Here is a 24,007-nt window from a genome sequence, read left to right as displayed (position 1 = left end):
ATTTAATCTTGTGCTACAATCATCAAGATGTTTATCCAACTTCATCTTTAATTGCGAATATTTAATTTATGACTTATATGAACCGATAATTTTAATCTTCCTTGTACGAGTTAAATAACTCCATACACGAAATCGTCTATTATATAAGCAATGGACTCACATATAAATATAATGATGTATTCAAATAAAGACTTTATTATAATAAATAAATAAAATAATTTATCTTTACAAGTTATTAAATAAAATACTATAACTCAACTACATGGTTAATAGTATATCCCAACACTATTGTTCGTATATGGAGATCATATGATGAGATGCAAATTCCAGTAGCTATTGTTTTGGTGCATTAAGTTCTACGGATGGATTTTACGATCCATAGGAATTTATATGACCCGTAGTGGTCCGTAGGTGTTGGGTCAAGTTTTGGACGTTGGTTCTACGAGAGGTGTTGACGACCCATCCCCGACCTACAACCCGTAGGTCCAACCCGTAAGTCCCTCCAATATATTTTAAGTAAGGGTATTTTAGACTTTTTCCTTTCTTTTAACTTCTAAACTACGTCGTTTTGGACTATTTAACCCTTCAAACTAACCTCATTCCCTCTCATTCATCTAAAATTCATCTAAGGCTTCAAGTTCATTTTTTAGGTCATTAGTCAACAGCTCCCTAGACAGCGAAATAGGGGTGACTTCACATTGTTTCCTGACACGCCTATCTTTGTTTTAGGGAAATCCTCTCCCCGTTCAGCAGCTATTGTCCTATTTTCTTTTTTCTTCTCGATGAGAGGCTTTCCCAACTGTACTGGCAACCTCCAGAAGGAGATGTTTGGGAGAAAAGCCCCATCTCAAGACTGTGACGACTATTTTCACTAGTTTCAAAGGCTTGATTGACCCTTGGGATTGAATCTGGCTAGGTGGGAAGATCTAGGATAGGCGGCCAACCTCCTGGAGAGAGCGATGTGCATAGACCAGGTGAGTAGGGATGCAGCTCCATGGACCGCTCATGTGATGAACCGAACATCGTTAGGTCCCGAATTCTGCGAAGCACCTAGATACTTAGATCTATACTAATAATTTTAAATTCTTCAAATTCTATTAATAATAAATATTATCTAATTAGAATTCAAATTCTTAATTTAATTATAGGAGTGCGTTTATGTTTCTGCTTTACGAATATGATTTTTTTGGGGCATTTTACCCTTTACTAAAGTAAGTAGAGAATAAGAGAAGTGGGAGATGGATTCCTTTAATAAATAAGGCCATTATCCTTTTCACCAAAGCCTCACGACAACATAAAATTAGCCTTATGAATTGAATCTTAAGTAGGGGGCTTAGCCCGCTCGCCTATCAATCAAAGAGGCTGAGAGTAAGCATAAGCTCACCCGGAAGCTCGAAGAGCTTCCCTTCATTCGCTTCGCGGGAGCCGCACAGGTCTGACTTCGATCATCGTCTCCCGTCTGTCCAAATTTTGATGTCACCGGACCTCATACAACAACTTCTCCCTCACCTTGTCCAAGCTTGATCTTCGACCTTAAGCCGAGCAACTCGAGATGAAGCATATTTTGACCAATTCAAGGTGAAAAATGGGGTTGCTCCCTCGGTGGGATAAAGTTGAGCCAAAATATCTCGATTCACTTTCAAGGGTTCTTTTCCAATTTAAAGCTAGGGTTTCCAAGTTCAAGTCTTCGAACTCCATTGCTTGCAGGGCTTTGATTTTCAGGTATATGGAAATTCACCAACGGGTTTCTTTCATCCATTGGGTCCCAAAAGATATTCTCCAAGTTCATTTTTACCCAATTCAATTAGGGTTTATGTCAATTTTTCATGGATCCTTTTTATTTGATTTCAATTAATGTTATTCTTCAATATTATGCATGAATTTACTAATGTACATGATTTTAGTACTTGATCTTCCATGCCTTTCATGCATTCCTTGTCTTCTTTGCCTTCCTTGCTCTAAATTTGTTGATGGTTTTCTCATGTAGTATTGTTCTTGGCATATTCAATCATTTGCATCATCCCATCGAAAGAATCCAAAATCATTATCAGATGCATAGTTTTGACAACCCCAAAACATTCTTCCAGGATTAGTTCGTATCCTTGAAATTTTAAGTCCAACATAGAGTCCACAGTAGAAACAAAGATCTGTCGGGGTAAAGACAAAAAAATTCAAACCAATAAAATACAACAAAATCAAAGAACTGAAAATGCACGAAAAAGAGAGAAGAGTAGAACGAAGGAAAAAAATAATGAAGATGGAATTTGGAGAGAGAAGATCGAGAAAGAGGCAAAAAATGTTCAATATCGTACAATAATGGTGTTTAGTGAAAAGAATAAAGAAGATGCCTGAACTTAAAGGTCAAATATGACCATTACACCCTTTTTAATAATAGCTCTCACACTAAAAAAGTAAGTGTTTTTACACGCTCCTTACTTGGTCATGCCACATAAAATGCCAAGTCAAAAATGTATTTTAAACGAATTTAAGGATTCAGATGGCAAATGGTTGAGCAGAAGGGTTTAGAATAAAAATTTATACAAGTAAAATGGTCTATCAAACTATTTCTCCTATAAAAAAACACAATCTACATTTTTAAATGTTCATAAAAAAAAGGCTGATTGGGATGACATTGACCATATTTTTATCACTGGACATTTTGCCAGCCACATTTGGAACTACTTTGGAATTTTTTTGGGATTGCTCACAGTCATTCTCAACTTAGGAGTATTTTGATGAAGTGGTGGAACTTGCATCACAGAAATGAAGTGCACAAATTACTGATCCAGTCTACTCCTATATTTATCTTTTGGAACCTATGGAAAAATAAATGCTCATCAAGGTATGGAGGATAGCATTCCAGTGTCTCTAGAGTTGTGTTTTGTATTTTCAAGGACACAATTCAGCTTCTATTTACTATGTTCCCATAGTTGAAATGGCCTAACAACTGGAAGGATTTAATGAGTATGGTAGAAGGATGTAGTCAAGACCTAAAAATTATTACAGTCACTTGGACAAAACCTCCCAACAGTATCTTTAAACTTAATACAGATAGGAGTGCCTTAACTAATCCTAGCAAAATTGGAGGAGGGGGAATTTTAAGAGATCACCAGGGAACTCTGATTTTTACATTTACCTTAGGAGGTTAGCGCGGAAGTTAGGCTTGGTGGCCAGGCCATCCAAAAGAAAAGTAGTTTCAAGTACCTTGGGTCTATCATACAAGGTAGCGGGGAGATTGATGACGATGTCACATATCGTATTGGGGTAGGGTGGATGAAATGGAGGCTTGCTTCCGGGGTGCTTTGTGACAAGAAGGTGCCATTACAACTTAAGGGCAAGTTCTACAAAGTGGTTGTTAGACCGTCTATGTTATATGGGGCGGAGTGTTGGCCAATTAAGGTCTCTCACATTTAAAAGATGAAAGTAGACGAGATGAGAATGTTGAGATGGATGTGTGGGCATACCAGGAGCGACAGGATTAGAAATGAGGCTATTTGGGACAAGGTAGGAGTTGCATCGGTGGAAGACAAGATGCGGGAAATGCGACTTAGATGGTTTGGGCATGTGAAGAGGAGAGACACAGATGCCCTAGTGAGGAGGTGTGAGAGGTTGGCCATGGATGGATTCAGAAGAGGTAGGGGTAGGCCGAAGAAATATTGGGGAGAGGTGATTAGACAAGACATGACGCAGTTACAGCTTACCGAGGACATGACCTTAGATAGGAGCATGTGGAGGACCCACATTAGAGTAGAAGCTAGTACATAGTCTCGTTAGTCTACCCTATTAGTAGGCGCTTTAGCGCACTATAATTTTCTTTGTGGAGGACTCAGATTAGGATAAAAGGTTAGGTGATTCATCCTTTGCACCATAGTAGTTGTAGTTCTGCTCATTGTTTATTGTCATTTGATTTATGCATTGTATTGCTGTTTATAGTTGTGGCTCCGTTGCACTTTGACTATCTTATTTATCTTATCTTATCTTATTTATTTATAGTAGTTAATGCATCTTTCTTTCCGTACCATTCTACCATGACTTTCTCATTTTTTTCCTATTTCTTATTTTCATCTTGTTTTTGATATGCTTGTCCTTATCTAAATTTTTATCTTGCTTTCCTCTCTTAAAGCCGAGGGTCTTTCGGAAATAGCCGCCCTACCTTTCAAGGTAGGGGTTAGGTCTGCGTACACTCTACCCTCCCCAGACCCCACATTGTGTGATTATACTGGATTTGTTGTTATTGTTGTTATTTTAAATTTTTTTTCCTTCATTCTTTCATTAACTAGTTTGTTTAATATAATTAAAGAAATTCTATCATATAATTACTACACCTAATTATAATTTATGAGTTACAAAAAACCTACGCCTATTTACATTCTCTAATTAAATAGCACGTCTCTTCAACTTCCTTCTACCTATTTTTTTGGCTTAACTAATCTATAAATAATCATCATCTATGGATTAAATGTTTATTTTCTTTTTCTTCTTCTTTTTTATTATTAGTATTTTTTTAAATGTTTTTTCTTCCTTTTTTTCATAGATCATGTATTTAATCATCAAAAGAGAGTATGTAGAAAAGGAGATGTGATAATATATTCATCACTTTGATGAAGATCATATATATATTCTTCAGATTTTTTTCATGTGTCATAATAGCAAAACACAAGTTCATCAAGATTAAGAATGAAATTTGATGGTTGTGTAAGATTCATTAAAAAGGATAATCACATAGCTTGGTACAAGGTCATCAAGATGAAGAAGGAAGTTTAATGGCCTTGGAAGATTCATCAAGAGAGATGGTTAGATTAGTTTGGTAAAATGGAAATTTGAATGATTTACAAAAATGTATATAGATACATTTTTTGTTGCTTCTTTTAGTATTCTCAAATAATGACTTTAAATACAAAATATACTCTATTACAAAGTTTTACACTTTTATGTATCAAGGAATAAATTTGAAATATAATAATAATAATTTTGTTGTTAGCATAAACTTATTGGTATTTCGATATATAACTTTTTACTTTTTAAATATAATTATATATATATAAAAAATTATATATATATATGTAGCATGATGATGTGACATAATTCTTTGGCCAAAAATTCATCATTTTGTGGCACCTCTCAACCACTATTGCTATTTATTTAATTTTTTTGTCAATTTTTTTTGATTTCTTTATTTTTTATTATCCTCACAATAATTGCCGAAAACTAAAATAAATCTATATAGACTTAGGAGAGGTGATGTGGCATGCCTCTAAAGTCAAAAATGACATTTTTTCCTCAATATTTTGGTATTTTCTTTTATTTCTCCTATTTATATGATATATTATAAATTCCAAAAATTATTTCTTAATTACATTCTTTTAATTATCCATCCCTTTTTAAGTTTACAAAGTTCAAAAGTCATTGTCATTAATTTAGTATTTTAGTGATCATTAATTATGCAATAAAATAACATTATAAAGCAAACTTATATCTTTATCTTTTTTCCCTTTTTTGTGCTTATTTTTAATTCTTTTGATGTATTATTAACAATTTTTTTTAAAAAAGACAACGAAAATTGTAATTTTTTTTTGAATAGTTACGTAACATAAAATTTCTTTTTTCATGGCTTTTATTTGTCTTAACAAATATTCATCATAGTCAGTAATAACTTTTTTTTATTAGACATATGGAAGAAAATAAATTTGATAATTATTTGTCTTAAAATCCTATTAAAAGTGATAATTAATTACTCTCTTTATTACTTTGTCGGAAGAATTCTTTTCTTCCTTTAAAATAATTTTTAAAGAACAACACTAATAAACATGATATGAAATGTCTATTTTTAAAAAGATAAAGATGCTATTTTTTAAAATTCAATTTTCTACAAACTGATTCAAAATAAAACAGCAGAGTTACAAACATTATAATTTGTCTTTAAAGTCACTATCAATCTTTTATATTAAGCTACTCATTAAAATATACTATTCATCTCTAATTTTTTTTATAATTTTCAAATATCAATGTTGGTTCATTAGAACCATATAAACCAATACCCAAAATTCTTTAATTGTATCATAAACTAATAACTTGAAAAATGTAACCCTAGCTGATTTTGAAGTTTAAGTAAAACCCTAGTTCAAATTCTTCTTAATCAGCAGAAATGGAGACTGGAGGAAGCAGTGAGAGTCCAGAAGTACCCAAGAAGGGCAAATCAAAAACCCCTCGAAAACCCAAAGATAGCATTCTCAAACAGAGTTTGTTCTCTCTCTCTCTCTCTATATATATGTGTGTGTGGGGTGGGGGTGGGGGGGGTTGCGTGTTTCTGTTTATAATGGCATTGTGCTGTTCAGCTTCCTTGCACCTCAACTAGTCTATTGGTACAAGTACAAACGTCTGGGTTAGCCTGCCACTAAAGCTGGAGCAGATGGACTCTTAGCCTGCCCACGAAGTGTTTAGCTGGGATTATATTTTTCCAACATGAAAATTGTTAAGCATAATTTTTTTAACCATATGTTGAGTCTAGGAGAAACTGGTAAGCGTAATGGTTTGTTGCCTTTTTTTTGTGGTTTAATTTTGGTTTTGTGTTTTAAATTTGTGCAGAGTCTCCTGCTGAGTTCTTTGCAGATAACAAGAACATTGCGGGTTTTGACAATGTGAGTTTCTTATATGTTTAGGATGTCTTATAATTTTAAGTTTTTCTAATGTTATAATCTCAAATTGTTTTGTGCAATCACTCATTAGTTTGATGATTAAGGATGCCAACAACAACAACATATCCAGTGAAATCCCACAAGTGGTGTCTTGGGAGGTTAGAGTGTACGCGGACCCTACCCCTATCCTGTGGAGGTAAAGATACTGTTTACGGAGGATCCTAGGCTCGAGTATAACATATTGGAATAATGAAAAAGGGAAAACGGCAGTGGAGAAACAAAGCTACTAATAAGGAAACATTAACAACCACAAAATAATGTGATAACTAAACACAATCAACAACAAGCAATGGTGGAATCAAAAGCAAAACACTATACGAAAACGGCTAAACCCCTCGATAATCAAGACAACACTCCATACCTACTAGCCTTTTACCCTAATACACGACCTCCACATCCTCCTATCTAAGGTCATGTCCTCGGTAATCCAAAGCTGCGCTTTGTCCTGTCTAATCACCTCTCCCCAATACATAAGGATGATTAAGGATGTCAATGAAGTAATATTGCCTTATTGGCATTTGAGTGATATATTATCTGTAACTGAAGTTGTCATTATCTAAGGTGCAGTGTTAGTTACAATGTGAGGTATGTACTGTACCGAAGCAAGGTGCATGTCATTTATACAAATGGAAACTCTGCCAAGTCTAAATGCTCTCAGTTGTGTTATCACTTATTGTTAACGTTAAGTCAACCTTTGCTTACAGTGACTGTTAATCATATTAAGTGAATTCATGTTTTACTTTCAGAAAAAATTGCTTGCCTCAATGTGACAACTTAGATTAAATCTGAACTAAGAGAAATAAATGGAGATGTTCCAGGGGAAATAGCTTGATAGAGAAACAGAATACAAAAATGCAGTAACACAAAAGGATTAGTGGAAAAGAAAAATGAATGCAAACAAAGGGTAATTTTTAAAAAGAGAAACAAAGTTACATGGTCTCGATGGAACTATAAATTGAATTTGTAGTTTTTAAGGAAATATTGCTTTGTTAATTTTTTTTCTTTGATAAAGTAAAGTAAAGTTAGTATTCCTCTTGGTTAATAGCCGTTATGTTGGAGAGCAGAAGCTAGTACCTCAAAATTAAGTAAAATTTAGGTACCTTTACTAAAGAAAAGGTTGAAAAATTAACCTCCATATGCCCTGTGGTTAGCATACAATCAGATTGTTGATAACTCATCAATTAATCGTTACACTCCCTTTTCAAGAGATGCTCCTATATTCATAATGATAGAAGAGTAGGTGGAGTGTCGTTTTTTTTTTTGGAAACTGGTTACTTGTAGAGTAGGTAGAGGTTTTTAAGGTCACACATTGTTGCCATTAGCCAACAAAAAAGAATTGACCACATTGAAGGGCATGTTGAAGGCATAAATGAAATAGGTTCTCCCTTTTTTAATAGCTCAAGATTTTCATGAGGTGGAACTTACTTCAACAATGATACACTAAATGCGCTGTTAATCAAGATATTCTTTCTTCAAATTTTCAGCCTGGGAAATGTCTTTACACTACTGTGAGAGAACTTGTTGAGAATGCTCTTGATTCTGCTGAATCCATCTCTGAACTTCCAGTTGTAGAGATAACCATGTAAGTGATTATTTTTGTCTATTTTAATAATTACTTCAATGAGCTAACAGAGATCCATTAATGAGAACCTCTCTTCAAAGTATGTTTTGTTTTTTGTTTTCCTTCTGTAGTGAAGAGATTGGCAGAAGTAAATTTAATTCCATGATTGGTCTGGCTGACCATGAACGAAGAGATGAAGCCCTATATGATGATTTTGAGACAGCAAAGGCTCGTGAGGTGTGTAAGCAGTGATTTACTCTCACTTAGATGACATTGTGATTTACATCTTATGCTCACTGTTTGACATTTAGCAAATTTCACTAGTGAAATATTTTTCTAAATATTTTTTCTAGAAAAGACTTGCCAAGGAAGCTCGGCATCTAGAGATTCAAGCAAAGAATGCTGCTCTTGGGAAGAAAGTAAAAGACCCTGCAGCTACAAAGGCTGCTAAGGGTAGGGAGGCATCGTATTATAGGGTGACATGCAAGGTATGGTCTGTTTCTCTTTGTTCTTCTATATTCTGACTCTGTTCTCAGTATGCAAGACAAGAAAAGTACATTGTTGAATTAAATCAATTTTGGCAAGTTAGTGGGAAATTATTCTTCCCTAAAAGACTTTAATTACTGTACTTTGTTTCTAATATAGGATAATGGAAGAGGAATGCCACATGATGATATCCCGAATATGTTTGGACGAGGTTTGATGTGATTGCCATTTCTAGTGGAAACTTTTGCATGTTCCTGCTTTTTGTTATGTTCCAACTTCTTTCGTTTTTTCTTGACCTTCAATTGGGAGGAGCAAAGGTGTTTTAGACTGGCTCCTCTAGTTTAGTTATTAGGATATATTTTCCTAAGATTTTCGTAGATCCAAATGGAAACCTTTGATTCTTGTAACTCTGTATTACTGCACATCATCCTTTTCTAAGAAAGTGTGCTTCTGCAGTTTTGTCTGGAACGAAGTATGGATTGAAACAGACACGTGGAAAATTTGGTCTTGGTGCAAAGATGGTACGTTCAGCAATTGGTCTTGACCTGATCATCTGACGTTCTTCTGATTCTACACTTTAGTGTCTTAGTTATTTGTGGTATATTCCCTCTGTCTTGTTTCTGTTCTCTGTTATGGGAGGTGGTTGTGAGGGTGGTGGATTATCTCTCTGAAATAAGGGAATATTTTTGTACTGTTAGAGTGTTCTTCTTTAGCCTGTGATTGTTCTTTTTATTTTAGTTGTGCTCATCCAGACCTCAATGGATGTCAGCATGTACCATATAATCTAAGGATATCTCCTTTTCTCTCATTTCTACAGGCATTGATTTGGTCCAAGATGAGTACCGGACTTCCCATTGAGATTACATCTTCCATGAACAGTCAAAATTATACCTCATTCTGTAGGCTGGATATTGATATTCACAAGTATGAGATGACTTAGAAATAGAAAGCTATATTTCAGAATGCATGGTAACACGATATTATGTTGTTTTTGTTTTCCAAGGTATATCACTGTATTATGCCTTCTTTTCAGGAATGTTCCTCACATTCATGTACATGAAAAATGGGAAAACAAAGAACGGTGGCATGGTGCTGAAATCCAGATTGTTATTGAAGGGAACTGGACAACATACCGAGTATGTAGTTCTTAAATAGTTGTAACAGATGTTCTCTCAAGTTTCACTTCATTCATGCGTTGAAAGCAAACTCCATCAAATAATTCACCTTCTATATTTCTGCAAACTGATCTTTTCTTTCTGTGTTTACAGTCCAAAATATTGCATTATATGCGACAAATGGCTGTCATCACGCCCTATGCCCAATTCCTTTTCCAATTCGTATCAGATTCTCCTGAGTACTTTCTCTATCTCCCCTTGTCCCTGTCCCCCCCTCTCCCTTCTCTTTCCGCCTTTGTTTTAATTAATTTGTTTGTGCAAGCTACAAGCACACTGGGTATGTTGTTGTTGTTGTTGTGCAAGCTACAAGCACATCTACTATTTTGAGATCGTAAAATATGTGCTGCAATTCTTCGGTTTCACCCTAGTTTTGAATTGATCATAGGAAAAATGTGACTATAAGGTTCACCAGAAGAACAGACATCATGCCTCCAGTTCCTCTTGAGACCAAGTACCATCCATCTGCTGTGGACATACTTCTTATCAAACGGCTTATAACGGAAACATCAAAACAGACTCTTTTGCAGTTCCTTCAGCATGAATTTGTGAACATTGGGAAGTCTCATGCAGAACGTTTAATCGGTGAGAACTTGAACCTGATTGCATTCATCTGTGTGAGATTCCTTGATAAATTAAAATAAGTTTGCAGTCATGGGTGTCTGGTTAAGATTACGTACGTTCTCTTTGGCTTATTGACCATGGAAAGCAGTTTATCTATTGCTTGGATTCTGTTCAGCCACTATTAGACAACAGTTTGTTAGTGGTTACTGCTCACCGACTCGATGGAGTTGGAAAAGGTATAAAATTTGTCCTTAGTGTCACACCCCAATTTAGGGGTATATGTGTGACCATCACCCAATGCCTTAAACTAATGTCGAGCAAAGTACAATGACATTCTACCCATTCATGAACAATGCAATACAATATTCCATAAAATGTTTGATGATCATTCAATTAAATAGATAAAGTTTTGGAAGTATCAAAACAGTGTGCGGAATCAAAGTAGATAATACATATCACTATCATGTCTTATGCACGTAGCTAGACCTTCCATACTACATGTCATAGGACATTTGAAGTTGTACATAAGAATTATGGCACGGAACAAGTCCCTTGGCTCGTTAAAAATAGATGTCTATGAACAAAAACATGGAAGATGGCAACAACCTAGAACATCTCGCCACCACCGTGTGCAATAGTATCTGCAATAGACAAACCAAAAAATGTCCTCTCAAGTTGAGTACAATTTCATCGATTGTACCCCATAAGTATCACTTCCTTCGTTTCAATTTGTTTTCTCTTACTATCTCTTTTTAATTCATTTTAAATAGAATGCTTCTTTCCTTTTTTGACAACTCTGTAGTTCTATCTTTCTACGTGGCATGTTTAAGACCACAAAATTAAAGAGCATTTTGGTACATTCTATATATCTTTAGTTTAAGACCACAAGATTCGAAAATCTTCTTTACTTTCTTAAACTCCGGCCCAGTCAAAACCAAACAAATAAATTGAAACAAAGAGAGTATTACCTCCTTCCGATAAGATTAGGCCGACACTTGGGTATACAACAATGCATTTATGGAAAGCAATAAACATTTCAAATCATTTGCACCTAAGAGTGTGGCCTATTGGTCAATAAAATGGGTTGAGAACCATAAGGTCTCGGGTTCAAATCCCATTAGAGACAAAAAACATTAGGTGATTTCTTGCCATCTGTCCTATCCTTAGTAGACATAGTTGTCTAGTAGCTGTTGCTGGTGGGAGGTGATAGATATTTCGTAGAATTAGTCGAGGTGCGAAAGCTGGCCTGTACACCATAGTCGTAAAAAAACATTTCAAATCATTTTATGAACATTCTAAGTGTTATAAAGCTTTTGAGAATTACAATAACAATAATTCTATAGTGGGAGTTCCATTAGATACTTTCAATGTCGATGATTGATATCTGTGGGTTGACCTTCACTCTGTCAATAGGACCGTCTCACCTAATGCTGCAGGTTATTAGAGATGGTGCTAGCATAATAAAATGTCTCTATGGATGGGTAACACTCACCGACACGTGTGGTTTATGGTCGACAAGTACTATGGTTCTCTTAAATGTTTCTTTAAATGATATGACCTTTAGGTCCTTTGTAAAATTCCAATGTTAAGCTCATATGGCTCATAATTCAATTTTATGGGTAAATAGCACTTATGACCTCAAACCATCACTTTGAAACCAATTTAGCCTATTTGGCTTCAATATAACAATAATACTTTGACAACAATACATTAAGTTGAAAATCAAATCAAAGACGCGTTTCAATGTTCAACAATGTTTTGTACTCTTCAAATCAAAGAAGACATAGACAATGAAGTACGATCTTTCAATAAAAGTCATAACTTGACCAAACATACAATACATACATAGAAAATATCATGAGATAGCACAAAACAATTTATAGCTTTAAAATGACGCAAGGTATGTTTCACTCGCTCCTACAAATGCATACTAACTTTATAAACCATTTATGTGCAATTTGGAATCATAAAATTTCATGAATAAACTCCTTAATGGAAGGTATAATTTAACTTGCCTTGTCCTCGCCTTCCAAACAATCCTATGATGCTCAAGACATCCAATTAATGTGTACATCAGTTTAATATTGAGTTCTATCAATAACCATTCAAACAACTTCCATATAACCTATTAGGGCTCACAATAGACTCAAAGCCAACCAATTCCGTTTCTCCTCATTACTCCCATAGTTAAAGTCCATTATTACCCAAACATGGTACTTTCAATCCACTAGGGCCATTAGAACAATTATCCAACTCAGTTTTGCCTAGGTTAATATTCATCATCTCTTTCCCCGGACTCACTTTTAGGGTTACTTTAATATCATGTTTAAACCACAATTTCCACTCAAAAGTTTCCTTTATAAGGGTATTTATACACAACAAATGAGATTTGGGTAGTCTCCTCAAAGCGATCTTGAATTTCTAAAGATTCAATGCATTTTGGAGTTAATACATGAATCAAGTAAGTGGAATCTCCCATAAATATCCATTAATACTCACCTTGGAAAGTATTTATGGTGGAGGCCGTGTCTTTTTACCTCCGGAACACTCCGAGCTCCAAAAATCCTCATTCACTCTCTCCCAAACTTTGGGAGTATTTATAGTGTTGGGGCTTATAGCCATGTGTGCATTCAAGGCTCGACCCTAACTACATACATGCTCGAAGTTTTAGCACTTTTAGTGCAAAAATCCATGCATGTGTTTAGGCTCTCCCTGGGCGCACGTATGGCAGTATTCTAAACCTACTAGCATGCCTTGCTCCATGCGCACACATGAAATTCTGAAGGGCAACTTTTAGTGAAATGCCCAAATCTTTTGGTAGGAATATTCAAATGACGAACTGTTTGAACCATTGGAAACTACACTTAAATGACTCCATTTTTCATATCTTAACCATATTCAAATTTGTTATACATTGGGGGTGGTTTGGTATGTTGGACAAGCATATATAGTCTAAGGATAAAAATCTAGTATTGTCTTACACCTTATTTGGTGACTAATCATGGGATAAATTATACCAGGACTAGTAATTAGTATTGGGATATGTTATCCCTATCAGAGGGTGGAATAATAGTACTATCCGATTAGTTATCCCCGGATAAAATATGAAAATGATAAAAATATCCTTAGTCCCTCGGATCTTTTTTATACTAAATAAGGTGGAACTTCTTAGAAATTATGCAATGCATGTTCTTTTTAATACAACAAACTAAACAATCAATAAGAAATAATATTAGGATAACTAATCCCAACATAACTAATTCCAATATAACTAATCCGAATATAACTAATTCCGGTATAACTAATCCCAACACAGCTAATTCCGGTATAACTTGCCTTCAAACCAAACGACCCCCGAGAGTGGTAGCCCTTGGAAGTTAGACCTTAGTGCGACTTAGGGAGGTGTCTTCCATGTTTAGTCTCCCTCGACTTTTAAATCACTCCAAACCACCTCCATCCTACACCATAACTTCATTAACATACTCCAAGGACTAGACTGCTCTCATGTGGGTCACTTTAAGCATGTCGTTAAAGTTTGTTATTGACCTAAATATATATCCGACCGACCGAAACTCAAGGGGCTTTACACTATTAGGCCAGCATAAGGTAAAATTGCCTTTTGTTTTAAAAATTGGCTTTTTATATGGAACTCCAATGTTTCTGTCAAACCTATTTTCCGTGGTTGACACTTGTAGTTCTGGTTTCTTTATGTTTTTGGTCATTTCATTTAGCCTTTTTTATTGGGGGGTGGGGGTGGGGGGGTGGGGGAGGGGGAGGGGCCTGAGATTCGTTCCCCTTGGTTATATCAAAATTGAGAATGAGATCTTTGATAATTGACAATTCATATCCTAGGACAAAGTTGACAATCAAAATCCTTCAGTTCATTCTTTAAATCACAATGCCAACTCTCTCTCTCTCTCTCTCTCTTTGAAATCATATACTCCTTCCTTCAAGCTTGACAGGACCTGTATTTGAAACTTTAAGTTGATTCTTACAAAATAGTTGAAGAAGTGGAAAAATTTCTCAAGATGGTTGCAAAAATAGATTGAAAAGAAGTATCCTGTCAAAGTTAAATTGAATGGTGAAATAAAGCTGAATTCAAGAAATCTGAACATCGTATAGTCTAATATTTTTATAGGTCTCAATTGGTAGATTAAATTCATCTTACACACATTGTGATGGATGTAGGTATTATAGTTTTTCTAGTATCTTCTGTAGCCAACACCATAATATGGTGCTTCCTCTGTGATGCCAGAGGTCTAGCCTATTTATTCTGGTGTTAAGTTAAAATTTTGAATTTAAATCATACAGTGAACTAAGCCTTCTAAACACAATAAACAAAAAATTCTTGTTTTCTGTTTTGCTTTATTGGGTATCATTAATAATGTATAACAAAAAAATATTATAGATGCTCTTCTCATAGCTAATGATTGATAACCCAAATTTAGTACTCTTCTATGTTAATTTACATGACACTCTTTCTATTTCACGCGTCCTACGATGTTTGACATAATTCTTTATAAAGGGTAAGCCCGGGACGAAGTGTGAATACCCTATCTAATAGCTTACTTCTGATTTTGCTGTTCTTTGGTCTTCACTATTTGTTATGTCAAAATAGGATTCTCAAATTACTTTATACTCCCTCCGTCCCAATTTTTGTGATGCAGTTTGACTTGGCATGGAGTTTACGAAAGAAAGAAAGACTTTTGAAATTTGTGGTTTAAAATAAGTCATAGATGTTTGTGTGGCTATAAATCATTTCATTAAGGGTAAAATGAGTATTTTAAAGTTAAATTGTTACTAAATATAGAAATGAGACCGACTAAAAAGAAAAGTGGGTCATATAAATTGGGATAGAGGGAGTACAACTTTTAGAACTTTAAAGAATTCAAATTCGTTTCACTATATCAATTTTAAATTTGATATGATGTCATCTTTATTGCACTAACTTTCCAATCATTACTTATTTAAGCATTTTTTTTTTGCTATCGCTGACATGATGCAAAAGTCAAATTAATTTTTAAATTGCATTTCTAGTCAAACATCATCATATAAAATAAAACTGAGGGCGGAACAAATTTCTCCTTAGTTCTCATTACCGAAGACTTATTATGAATTTTTTGAGTAGCAAGTGGTAGCTGAATAATGATGAAACTGAAAGCATACTTAACATTATGCCTTCAACACGCCTATCACATGCGGACATGAGTCTTTTCATGGCAAGCACGTGGAGTTCTTTTTGATACTTGGTGGCGGTGAGACTACTGGAAAACTTTGGCACACTTTTATTTACTTAATATTATGTCTTCAACAAATAATAATGTAGAGAGGAAAAACTTAAATTGATGGCTGGTAGCGGGTATGAATGCAAACTACATAACAAAGTAAGAAAATACCTTGACGAGGTCAAATATAGTCTTAGTTTGAGCATTAAGTTCCTTGGTAGCCACTATACTTTAAAATCGGACACAAGCAAAATTTGAAGCATAAGTTTCACAAGAAAATCTGAGTTACATGAATACTATGTTTTGGTTGATTCTGGCTCTGGAAATTTTTCTGATATGTGTGGCCAGGCATGTGAAATATGTAATATGTTGAGAACTATGCTCCTACTGTTAGGTTGATTGGCATTGTAATATTTCAAGTGATTCTGGAACTGTAATGAGAATTCATGTGATATACTGAGCATAGCCTTGCTAGAGTTGCATTTCAGATGGTTTTGTGTATTGTTCTCTCTTAAAAACCTTTTACTTAGTATCAACACATCTAACATTAATACACCAATCTTTCGTCATGGATATTGAAATTTCCAGTGTCAGCAACATCATAATGAACATTTCTATCCTTTGTATTTATATGCATATATTTATAGCTTACTACTCATTCACTTAGAGTCCGTTTGGATAGGCTTAAAAAAATTAACTTTTATGTATAAAGTGCTTTTAGAACTTTAAAGTGCTGAAAGTTATTTTTATAAATAAGCAGTTGAGTGTTTGGATAAAAGTGCTTATGATGTGAATTTTAGGGTTAAAAGAATATAAAAAGGTAGTTTGAGAATTTAGTTAAAATATAAAGGATATAAAAGTAATTCCATGGTCAAAGAAAATGACTTTAAGCACTTTGGAAAAAAAAGTTAGAAATCCTAACTTTTCATTTCTGACTGACTTTAAGAACTTTATGGCTTAAAGTCAGCATTAGGCAAACACGTACAAAAGCTAAAAAGGGGCTTTAAGTTGGTTTTGACCAACTTAAAGCCAATCCAAACGGGCTCTTACATAACTATAAGGCTGGCTTCATTCATTGTACATAATATCTAAAATAGAATATTCTTTTACATTCTAGGGGAAATGGGTCAATATTTTAGCCCCAAAATGTCAGTTAAATCTCTAACACCACAGCAAATAGTTCGCATCCATCAGTTGTTTCGTCAAGCCAAATTTGATGATCCCAGTGGTGATGTAAGTTACTCTCTCTGAAATTCTTGCCTCTTTCCAATTGCCTTTAGCAACACCAAACTATAAATGTTTTGGTGATTCCCAGTTATCTCATGCATATGATTTCTAAGCCATATTGCAGATTTTAAGTCCTGCTGGAGAATATAATCTACGTCTTGGCATTATAAAGGAGCTGCACCCAGATATGGTTGCTACCTTTTCAGGAAGGTTGTATCATATATGAAGTTCTTCATCTACTTCTTGTAATGAATCCTTTGATTGGATAATACAAATCATAGAAGTGTTAAAAGCTACTATGTCTTCTGTCCAGTGCTCAAGTATTCGAAGGTCATCCATTCATTGTGGAAGCTGGAGTTAGTGTTGGTGGGAAAGATGTTAAACAAGTAAGAATCTCCCTTATGGTAAAGTATATAAAACATGGAGAACGTAGTATGCTTAGTCCTGAAACTGATTGTGTCTATTCAATATGTTGTATCTCCAATTTTAGAAGCAAAGGAGTCACCAGAATGCATTTATCTGCATTTGATAAGTAGTTAAAGATGATTTGATTTAGGAATGCTTATCTGTTTGGTTGGGTCGGTATTTGTATATATCAGTTGCGAGAATCGGCCATTGATTTGTAGATATGCTCTCGTGAGACCGAACTGGTAAGATATTGGTTGGTTCGGTTTTCTGAGCAGTTTGGGTGGGTCATGAATCTCTGCTGCAAATATTCCTCATGGTCTTTGCCTTACTCCTCTGTAGGGCGCTTCTTCTCCAAGGTATCTTCCACTTTCTGGACAAAGTACTCTGTTTTTTACTCCATTTTCTTGACAGGAGGTATTGCAAAAGTCAAAGTAGGCTTTCTTTAATTGAAGGAAGCATTTTCGCTTCGGGTAAATTGAGCTTGTAAAAGGTCCAATCTGGTGTTTTGCTTTGATTTCCATGAAATCAAATGCAGCTTGAATTCTTGAAGTAGATAGAGAAATCATGGATCAAACTTTGAGTTATGTCTGTGTAAATGAAAATGGGATCAAAATAGAAAGTGAGTTTGATATTAGAAGCAAAAGATTCCAAAGAATTGGATGCAAATCGCCAGTTGGGGTGCTGCCAACATGCCAGAGAGACAGCAACGGGGGAGATGAGAGAATGGAGAGATGCGCGCTGAGGTGAAATGGTGAATGGCTCAACCCTGAATCACATGCCAGAGAGACAGCAATGGGAGAGACGAGAGAATGGAGAGATGCGTGCTGAGGTGAAATGGTGAATGGCTCAACCTTGAATCCCTAGCCCTTATCTGTATATTGGTCCCATATGGTTCGGTTAATAAATAGGGATACTTGACCACCGAACCCAATATTGATAAGTATATAAATTAGCTCAGTATCCTGCAACGTTTTCCCAATACTGAGATTGTTTAACCGATGTGACTTTTTTCAGTTTGGTATTCAGGTACAACCGAGAACAGCCCTAAATTGATTTATTTGTTAGAACCTGATCAAATGATTGTGGAAGCACTATATGATGGCTCTTTTTCTTTGATTTTAAGCTTAATGTTACTATTATGGTTAGGCTTTTGAGGGAATCGCCTGGTGTTAAGGATATATTTCCTAGGAGCTATAACAAGTAATTTTTGGGCACATCCTCTGGTCTTCCCATATTTCTGTAATAAATAGATGTTGAACTTCTGTTGGTTGGATGATTAGTGTTTCCTTCTTTTTCTAATAACCGATCAGTGAAAAAGAAAGAATAAAGTGAAGCAACTGTCACTGTTTGAAATTTCTAATCCATAAAACTTTTGTTGCTTCTCCTAGCTTATTGCCTGATGATGCATCAGTTGGTCTTAGCCTCATTGTTACAACTTTTTTGTCTTCTGAACTTCCTGATCTCATATTGTTGCACTATCCCTGACTAAATTTTAGGGGCTGAATGTTTTCCGATTTGCTAATCGGATTCCACTTCTTTTTGAGCAAGGTGCTGATGTTGTTACCAGGACTGCTTTGAAGAGAATCAAGTAAGGCATTTAAAGTCTATGAAGTTGCTCACATCTCACACTTCTCATTCATAAAGAAACTAAGAAACTCTGCAAGTCCTCTCATAGAAAATGTTTTTCTCCTAAGTATAATAGAGGATGTAATCTTTTGTGGACTCCAGTAGTCCAGTTTTTCCCACACCAGAAAGGTTAAAAAAAAAAACTCCTAGTTTTCCTTTGAGGCTCCTCTTATGTCTCGTATTCTTTTGCTTTCCACTTTATGTTGGGTTTTCCCTTTATGGGTGAGGGTGGGAATATTGCTGCAAATTGAACTGCAGACAGTGTAATAAGATGCCACTTTTAGTTGGAACAGTTACAAGATCAACCAAACACAAGACAAAATTGGTGTCTTTGTGAGCATTGTTAGTACCAAAATCCCCTTTAAAGGGACTGGCAAGGAGTATATTGGAGACGACATAAGTGAGATATCTTCTGCTGTCAAGGTAATTTCTATTGTCTGCACTTGAGAAATCATTGAGCAATTTTTCAGTACGCTAATAGAATCAATGTTCCAGACAGCTATTCAGCAATGCTGCAATCAGCTCAAATCAAAAATTGTAAAAAGGATTCATGCTCGTGAGCAGCAGGAAAGGAAGCGAAATTTGAGCAAGTAAGCCGGATCATTTAAGGCTCATATTAATAATTTATGTTTCATCAGTCAAATTCAATACCATTTTTCTGCTGGATGCAGGTATATTCCTAGTGCTACTGCTGCTATATATGATCTCCTAAAACAGACAACAAATGTGCATGCATCAAAAAAGAGACGCTTTAAGGATGACAATGTTGACCTACTAAAACAAGTTTCAGTTAATTCAGTAACGAAAGATACATTCAGAGAAAAGCTCGCTCAACATGTCGAAAAGGTATGATCCTTGTATATATGTTATTCTAGAATAGAGAAGTTTATGTACGACATCATGGTCAAGTACTTCTACATTCAACTTGACTGGATGTTGTTTTTGATTTTGACAAAGAAAGTGGTTCGAGTAACCTGACTGGCTGTAAAATTGGAAATTGAGATGGTTCCCCAAAACCTGCTAATGCTATAATCTGGATCAATGAACTACTATATGGTTTCATTGTTTTGTTTTGCAGGTGGACTACGAGATGGGTTTGGAATATGCCACACAGACCGGAGTGAATGAAGAACCACGGGAAGACATATACATACAGTCACTGGATGAAGATAAGAACTTCATAGACCTCCAGAGCCCCATATTTGTCTTCAGACTCTATCACTAGTTATTCACTATCTGGCTTGTCATAGGAATGTGTTGTTTCTAGTGTCATTTTGATTTTTATCAATTAAATTATAGAAATTCTCGAGGTGAAGAGGACAACATGGCGGAAATGTATTATGATAGGAAAAGGAAAGCGCAACTCATTGCACCTATGTTTACCTTTTGGTTTGAAGTAAAGCTTTGATAGTTCAATATTCAGCTTATCAATTATGGTTGAACTTCAAATAGCTTTTTAATAATAGATTTGTTTTAAATGGTTATTAAAACCAGCTACCTTTTTGAGTGCCGTTTATAAATATGTTAGTTGAACCTATGCCTTCTGGTTTTTAGCTCCGTGAATGTTTGGTTCACATAATTATTTTCTGAGAAAAGTTTACTTTTTTTTTGATGTTTTATCATAAAAAGTTGTCTTTTTCCCCAGGGAAAATGTTTTTAGCTAAAGAAGAAAATGACTGACTTTACTTTTGTGCGGACTTCATTTTTCTTCACAAATATCTTTCAACTCTTAATTGCATATCATTACTTTTAACAACACTTGGGCATTATATCAATGTTCAATAAATTTTCTTTTTAAATCTAACCACTATCGAGATTGCTGTTATTAAGATTCCATGTTTCTTCATTGCACTTGAGAATAACAAGGATTCAGACAGGAAATATAATTCTATTCTTGTGTATTTATAATTAATTTATAAAGTTTGCTAGTGGAGGAAGAAGAAAGGAAGGGGTAAAAGTGTGTTGGGGATGGTGAGGTGGCTTACCAGGGAAATATTTGAACCATTTGATTAATGACCAAGGTATTTTATAAAGATAAAAAAAGGGACTGATATACTCTTAATTTTGTGATTTAGAATTGATATATTCCTTGTTAAAAAAAGGTTCACATATTTCATCATCCAACAAATGACACCTTTTTTTTTTTGTTAACATACCAATGTTTATTAGGCTAAAAACAATATTTTTCTTGTTTTTTCATTGGAAAATTGTCACGTGACTTTATAAATAACTTTCACTTGTTAATTTTTACCCCTCCAAATCCGACCCAAACCTGACCCAATTAGGAAAAAACAATCCCCTCTTTTATTCCCGTCAGTCACCCTGGCGCAGGGGGAATATTGATTATTGGAAAATGAATCATTTTTCACGGGTCAGATATTACAAAGTCGAGTAATTGTTTGGGAAAAGAATAATTATATCAAATATTTATTCTTAAATGTCCCATTACTTTCATACCTCTTTTTTATTTTAAAATGACATATTTTTATTTTAAAACTCGTGCGCTGATGTCAACACCCACTCTATATGATACCAATAGGGTAACAATACACCGACAGAGTACCACAGAGGATTAAACTCAGTCCTATATGATACCGATATGATATCAATATATTGACGGAGTATCACAAATAATACATTTTCTACTAATTCAGAGATTAATATATAAGATTGTGACTTTAATAATTTTCTCTTGATTGTTTAATTTTTATTTCTTAAAAAAAGTCCAATCATATATGATACCGACATAGTATCAATATACCGACGGAGTATCACAGAGAATTAAACTCAATCCTATATGATACCGATATAGTATCAATATACCGATGGAGTATCACAAAAGATTAATTCAAAACAGTGATGATGACGTCATGCGCGAAATAAGAAAGGAGAAAGTGGGGTAAGAGAATAAATAGTTTGCGCTATGAGTTCATTAACGGTAAATAATTTGGGTTGTATCCAATTTAGGTAAATAGTTTTACAATTGAGTATATTCTAGGAAAAAATTACCTATATTCACTACTTTATTTACCATATCTTCAAATATTCCCTACCATTGCAAAAATCCTTATTTTTACACCTAAAACCCATTTTTTTGGATACATAATTGCTACTCTCTTTATCCGAATTAATGTATCCAGATACCACAGAATGTATCCGGATGGACCATTTTTTTGAATTAATGTATCCAAATTAATTTTTATGGATACATAATTGCTTCTCTCTTTATCCGAATTAATATATTCGGATACCACAGGATGTATCCGGATGAACTATTTTCTGAAATTAATGTATATGAATTAATGTATTCGGATAATTGCTACTCTCTTTTCCTTTTTTAGCTCAACTAATTTGTTAATTAATGTATCTGAATTAATGTATCCGGATACCACAGGATGTATCCGGATACATAATTTCTTTTTTAGCTCAATTGATTTGTTAATTAATGTATTCGAATATATCAAAATTTATGTATTCGGGTGACTATTATGTATCCAGATGGAACAAATTTTAAGTGATTTTTGTAAATTGATAAAGGATAGGAATAAAATGCAATTTACTTCTTACAATATGTGATTTATGTAAGTTATATTATATTTTTTTGTAGTTTCCCTAAGATTAATAGATCACTTTGAGTTTCTTTGTAGCATTCTGATTCAATCACTGGCGTTGCAATATTTGAAGGGAATAAAACAGGGGTTTGATTTTTATCCCCATTTGAATCGAGTTTGAAGAGGTAAAAAATAATGTGTGGAATTATTTTAAAGCAACGTAGCAATTTCATAAAATTTAAAAATAATTTTTTATTTAGTAATATAAATTGTTAATAAAAAAGACAAATATGAATCATTTGTTAGAGGTCGCGCAAGTATACAACTATTTGTTAGCCACTTTTCCTAAGACAAGGATAATAACCAAAAAAAGCAATGTTTTTTCCCTTATTGCCCCCTTTTTTGGGGGCAAATTATGTACTCATAATTCATTCATTAAATTGAGTCTAAAATGACTCAAATAGCCCAACACAAGAAAGGAATGTAGTAAAAGATGGTATTTATTAATAAACTCGAGCGAAAAGTGATCAAATTTAACAACATATCCTGTAAAATTTCACAAAGTGGGATCTGTGGAGGGTAAAGTGTATGCAGACTTTATCACTACCTTGTGGAGGTAGAAAGACTATTTCCAAAAGACCTTCGGCTCAAGTATATCAAACCCAAGTACAAGAAGAAGAAAACAATGAAGAAAATATATCATTTAAAAAGAAAAACAGTTATAGTCAACAAGAGAGAAACAATAATAACAACAAAATGACGTGATAATTGAAATATAATAAACCACCGTATGGCAAGAATTAGTCCTACAACATCTACTAAACCTTCGCAAAGCAACACAACCCTCTAGCCCTACTAACCTTCGTCCCTAATACGCGACCTCCACTCCTTCCTATCTAAAGTCATGTCCTTAGTAATATGAAGTTGTGTCATGTCCAATCTCTCCCCAATACTTCTTCAGTCTATCCATACTCCTCCGCATACCCCCTACAACCAACCTCTCTCACCTCCTCATTGGGGCATCAACACACCTCTTCTGCACATGCCCAAACCATCTCAAACTTGTTTCTCTCATCTTATCCGCCATAGAAGACACTCCAAACAACTCTATAGGACATCCTCGGAACTTTGACATAAGCCTTTTCTAGATTAGTGAACATCATATATAGGTCACTCTATCATTCCCTATGTTTCTCCACCAATCTCCGCACAAGATGGATTGCTTCAGTAGTCGATCACCCGGCATGAATACAAATTAATTCTTGAAAATAGACACCCCTCCCCTTACCCTCATCTCCACCACTCTATCCCAGACCTTCATAGTATGACTTAGCAATTTGATACCCCTATAATTGTTATAGTTTTAGATATTACCCTTGTTCTTATACATGGAACCCTTGTACGTCACCTCCATTCGTCGGGCATTTTTTCTATCTTAAAAATAGCATTAAACAGTCTAGTCAACCACTCCATATCTGCCTTGTACGTGCTC

The 24,007-nt window shown here is 34.7% G+C and overlaps 1 protein-coding gene across 2 annotated transcripts; it reads left to right on the top strand.

The window, feature by feature from the left end:
* Positions 1 to 6,027: 6,027 nt before the first annotated feature.
* Positions 6,028 to 20,380, top strand: LOC129887510 (DNA topoisomerase 6 subunit B). 2 transcript variants are annotated; one of them, XM_055962627.1, is made up of 19 exons: positions 6,036 to 6,239; positions 6,586 to 6,638; positions 8,180 to 8,277; positions 8,388 to 8,493; positions 8,610 to 8,744; positions 8,902 to 8,953; positions 9,199 to 9,263; positions 9,560 to 9,666; positions 9,776 to 9,878; positions 10,011 to 10,096; positions 10,303 to 10,499; positions 16,821 to 16,936; positions 17,055 to 17,140; positions 17,244 to 17,316; positions 18,835 to 18,926; positions 19,249 to 19,387; positions 19,460 to 19,554; positions 19,636 to 19,810; positions 20,043 to 20,380. In XM_055962627.1, the coding sequence occupies exons 1-19, from the start codon at positions 6,146 to 6,148 to the stop codon at positions 20,187 to 20,189; spliced, it is 2,019 nt and encodes a 672-aa protein (XP_055818602.1). In that variant the 5' UTR covers positions 6,036 to 6,145; the 3' UTR covers positions 20,190 to 20,380. The 2 variants fall into 2 exon arrangements, with proteins under 2 accessions (XP_055818603.1, XP_055818602.1); XM_055962628.1 differs by lacking the exon at positions 20,043 to 20,380 and having other exon boundaries at positions 6,028 to 6,239; positions 19,464 to 19,554; positions 19,636 to 19,776.
* Positions 20,381 to 24,007: the final 3,627 nt, after the last annotated feature.

Source organism: Solanum dulcamara, chromosome 4 (assembly GCF_947179165.1).
Source record: "Solanum dulcamara chromosome 4, daSolDulc1.2, whole genome shotgun sequence".
NCBI classification, from domain to species: Eukaryota; Viridiplantae; Streptophyta; class Magnoliopsida; order Solanales; family Solanaceae; genus Solanum; species Solanum dulcamara.
This window is presented reverse-complemented; position numbering and strand designations above follow the sequence as displayed.

Coding starts and splice junctions, on each gene's coding strand:
- LOC129887510 (XM_055962627.1), top strand. CDS start 6,146: ATGGAGACTGGAGGAAGCAGTGAGAGTCCAGAAGTACCCAAGAAGGGC. Junction 9,264..9,559: donor TTGGTCTTGGTGCAAAGATG/GTACGTTCAGCA, acceptor TCATTTCTACAG/GCATTGATTTGGTCCAAGAT. Junction 9,879..10,010: donor GGAACTGGACAACATACCGA/GTATGTAGTTCT, acceptor CTGTGTTTACAG/TCCAAAATATTGCATTATAT.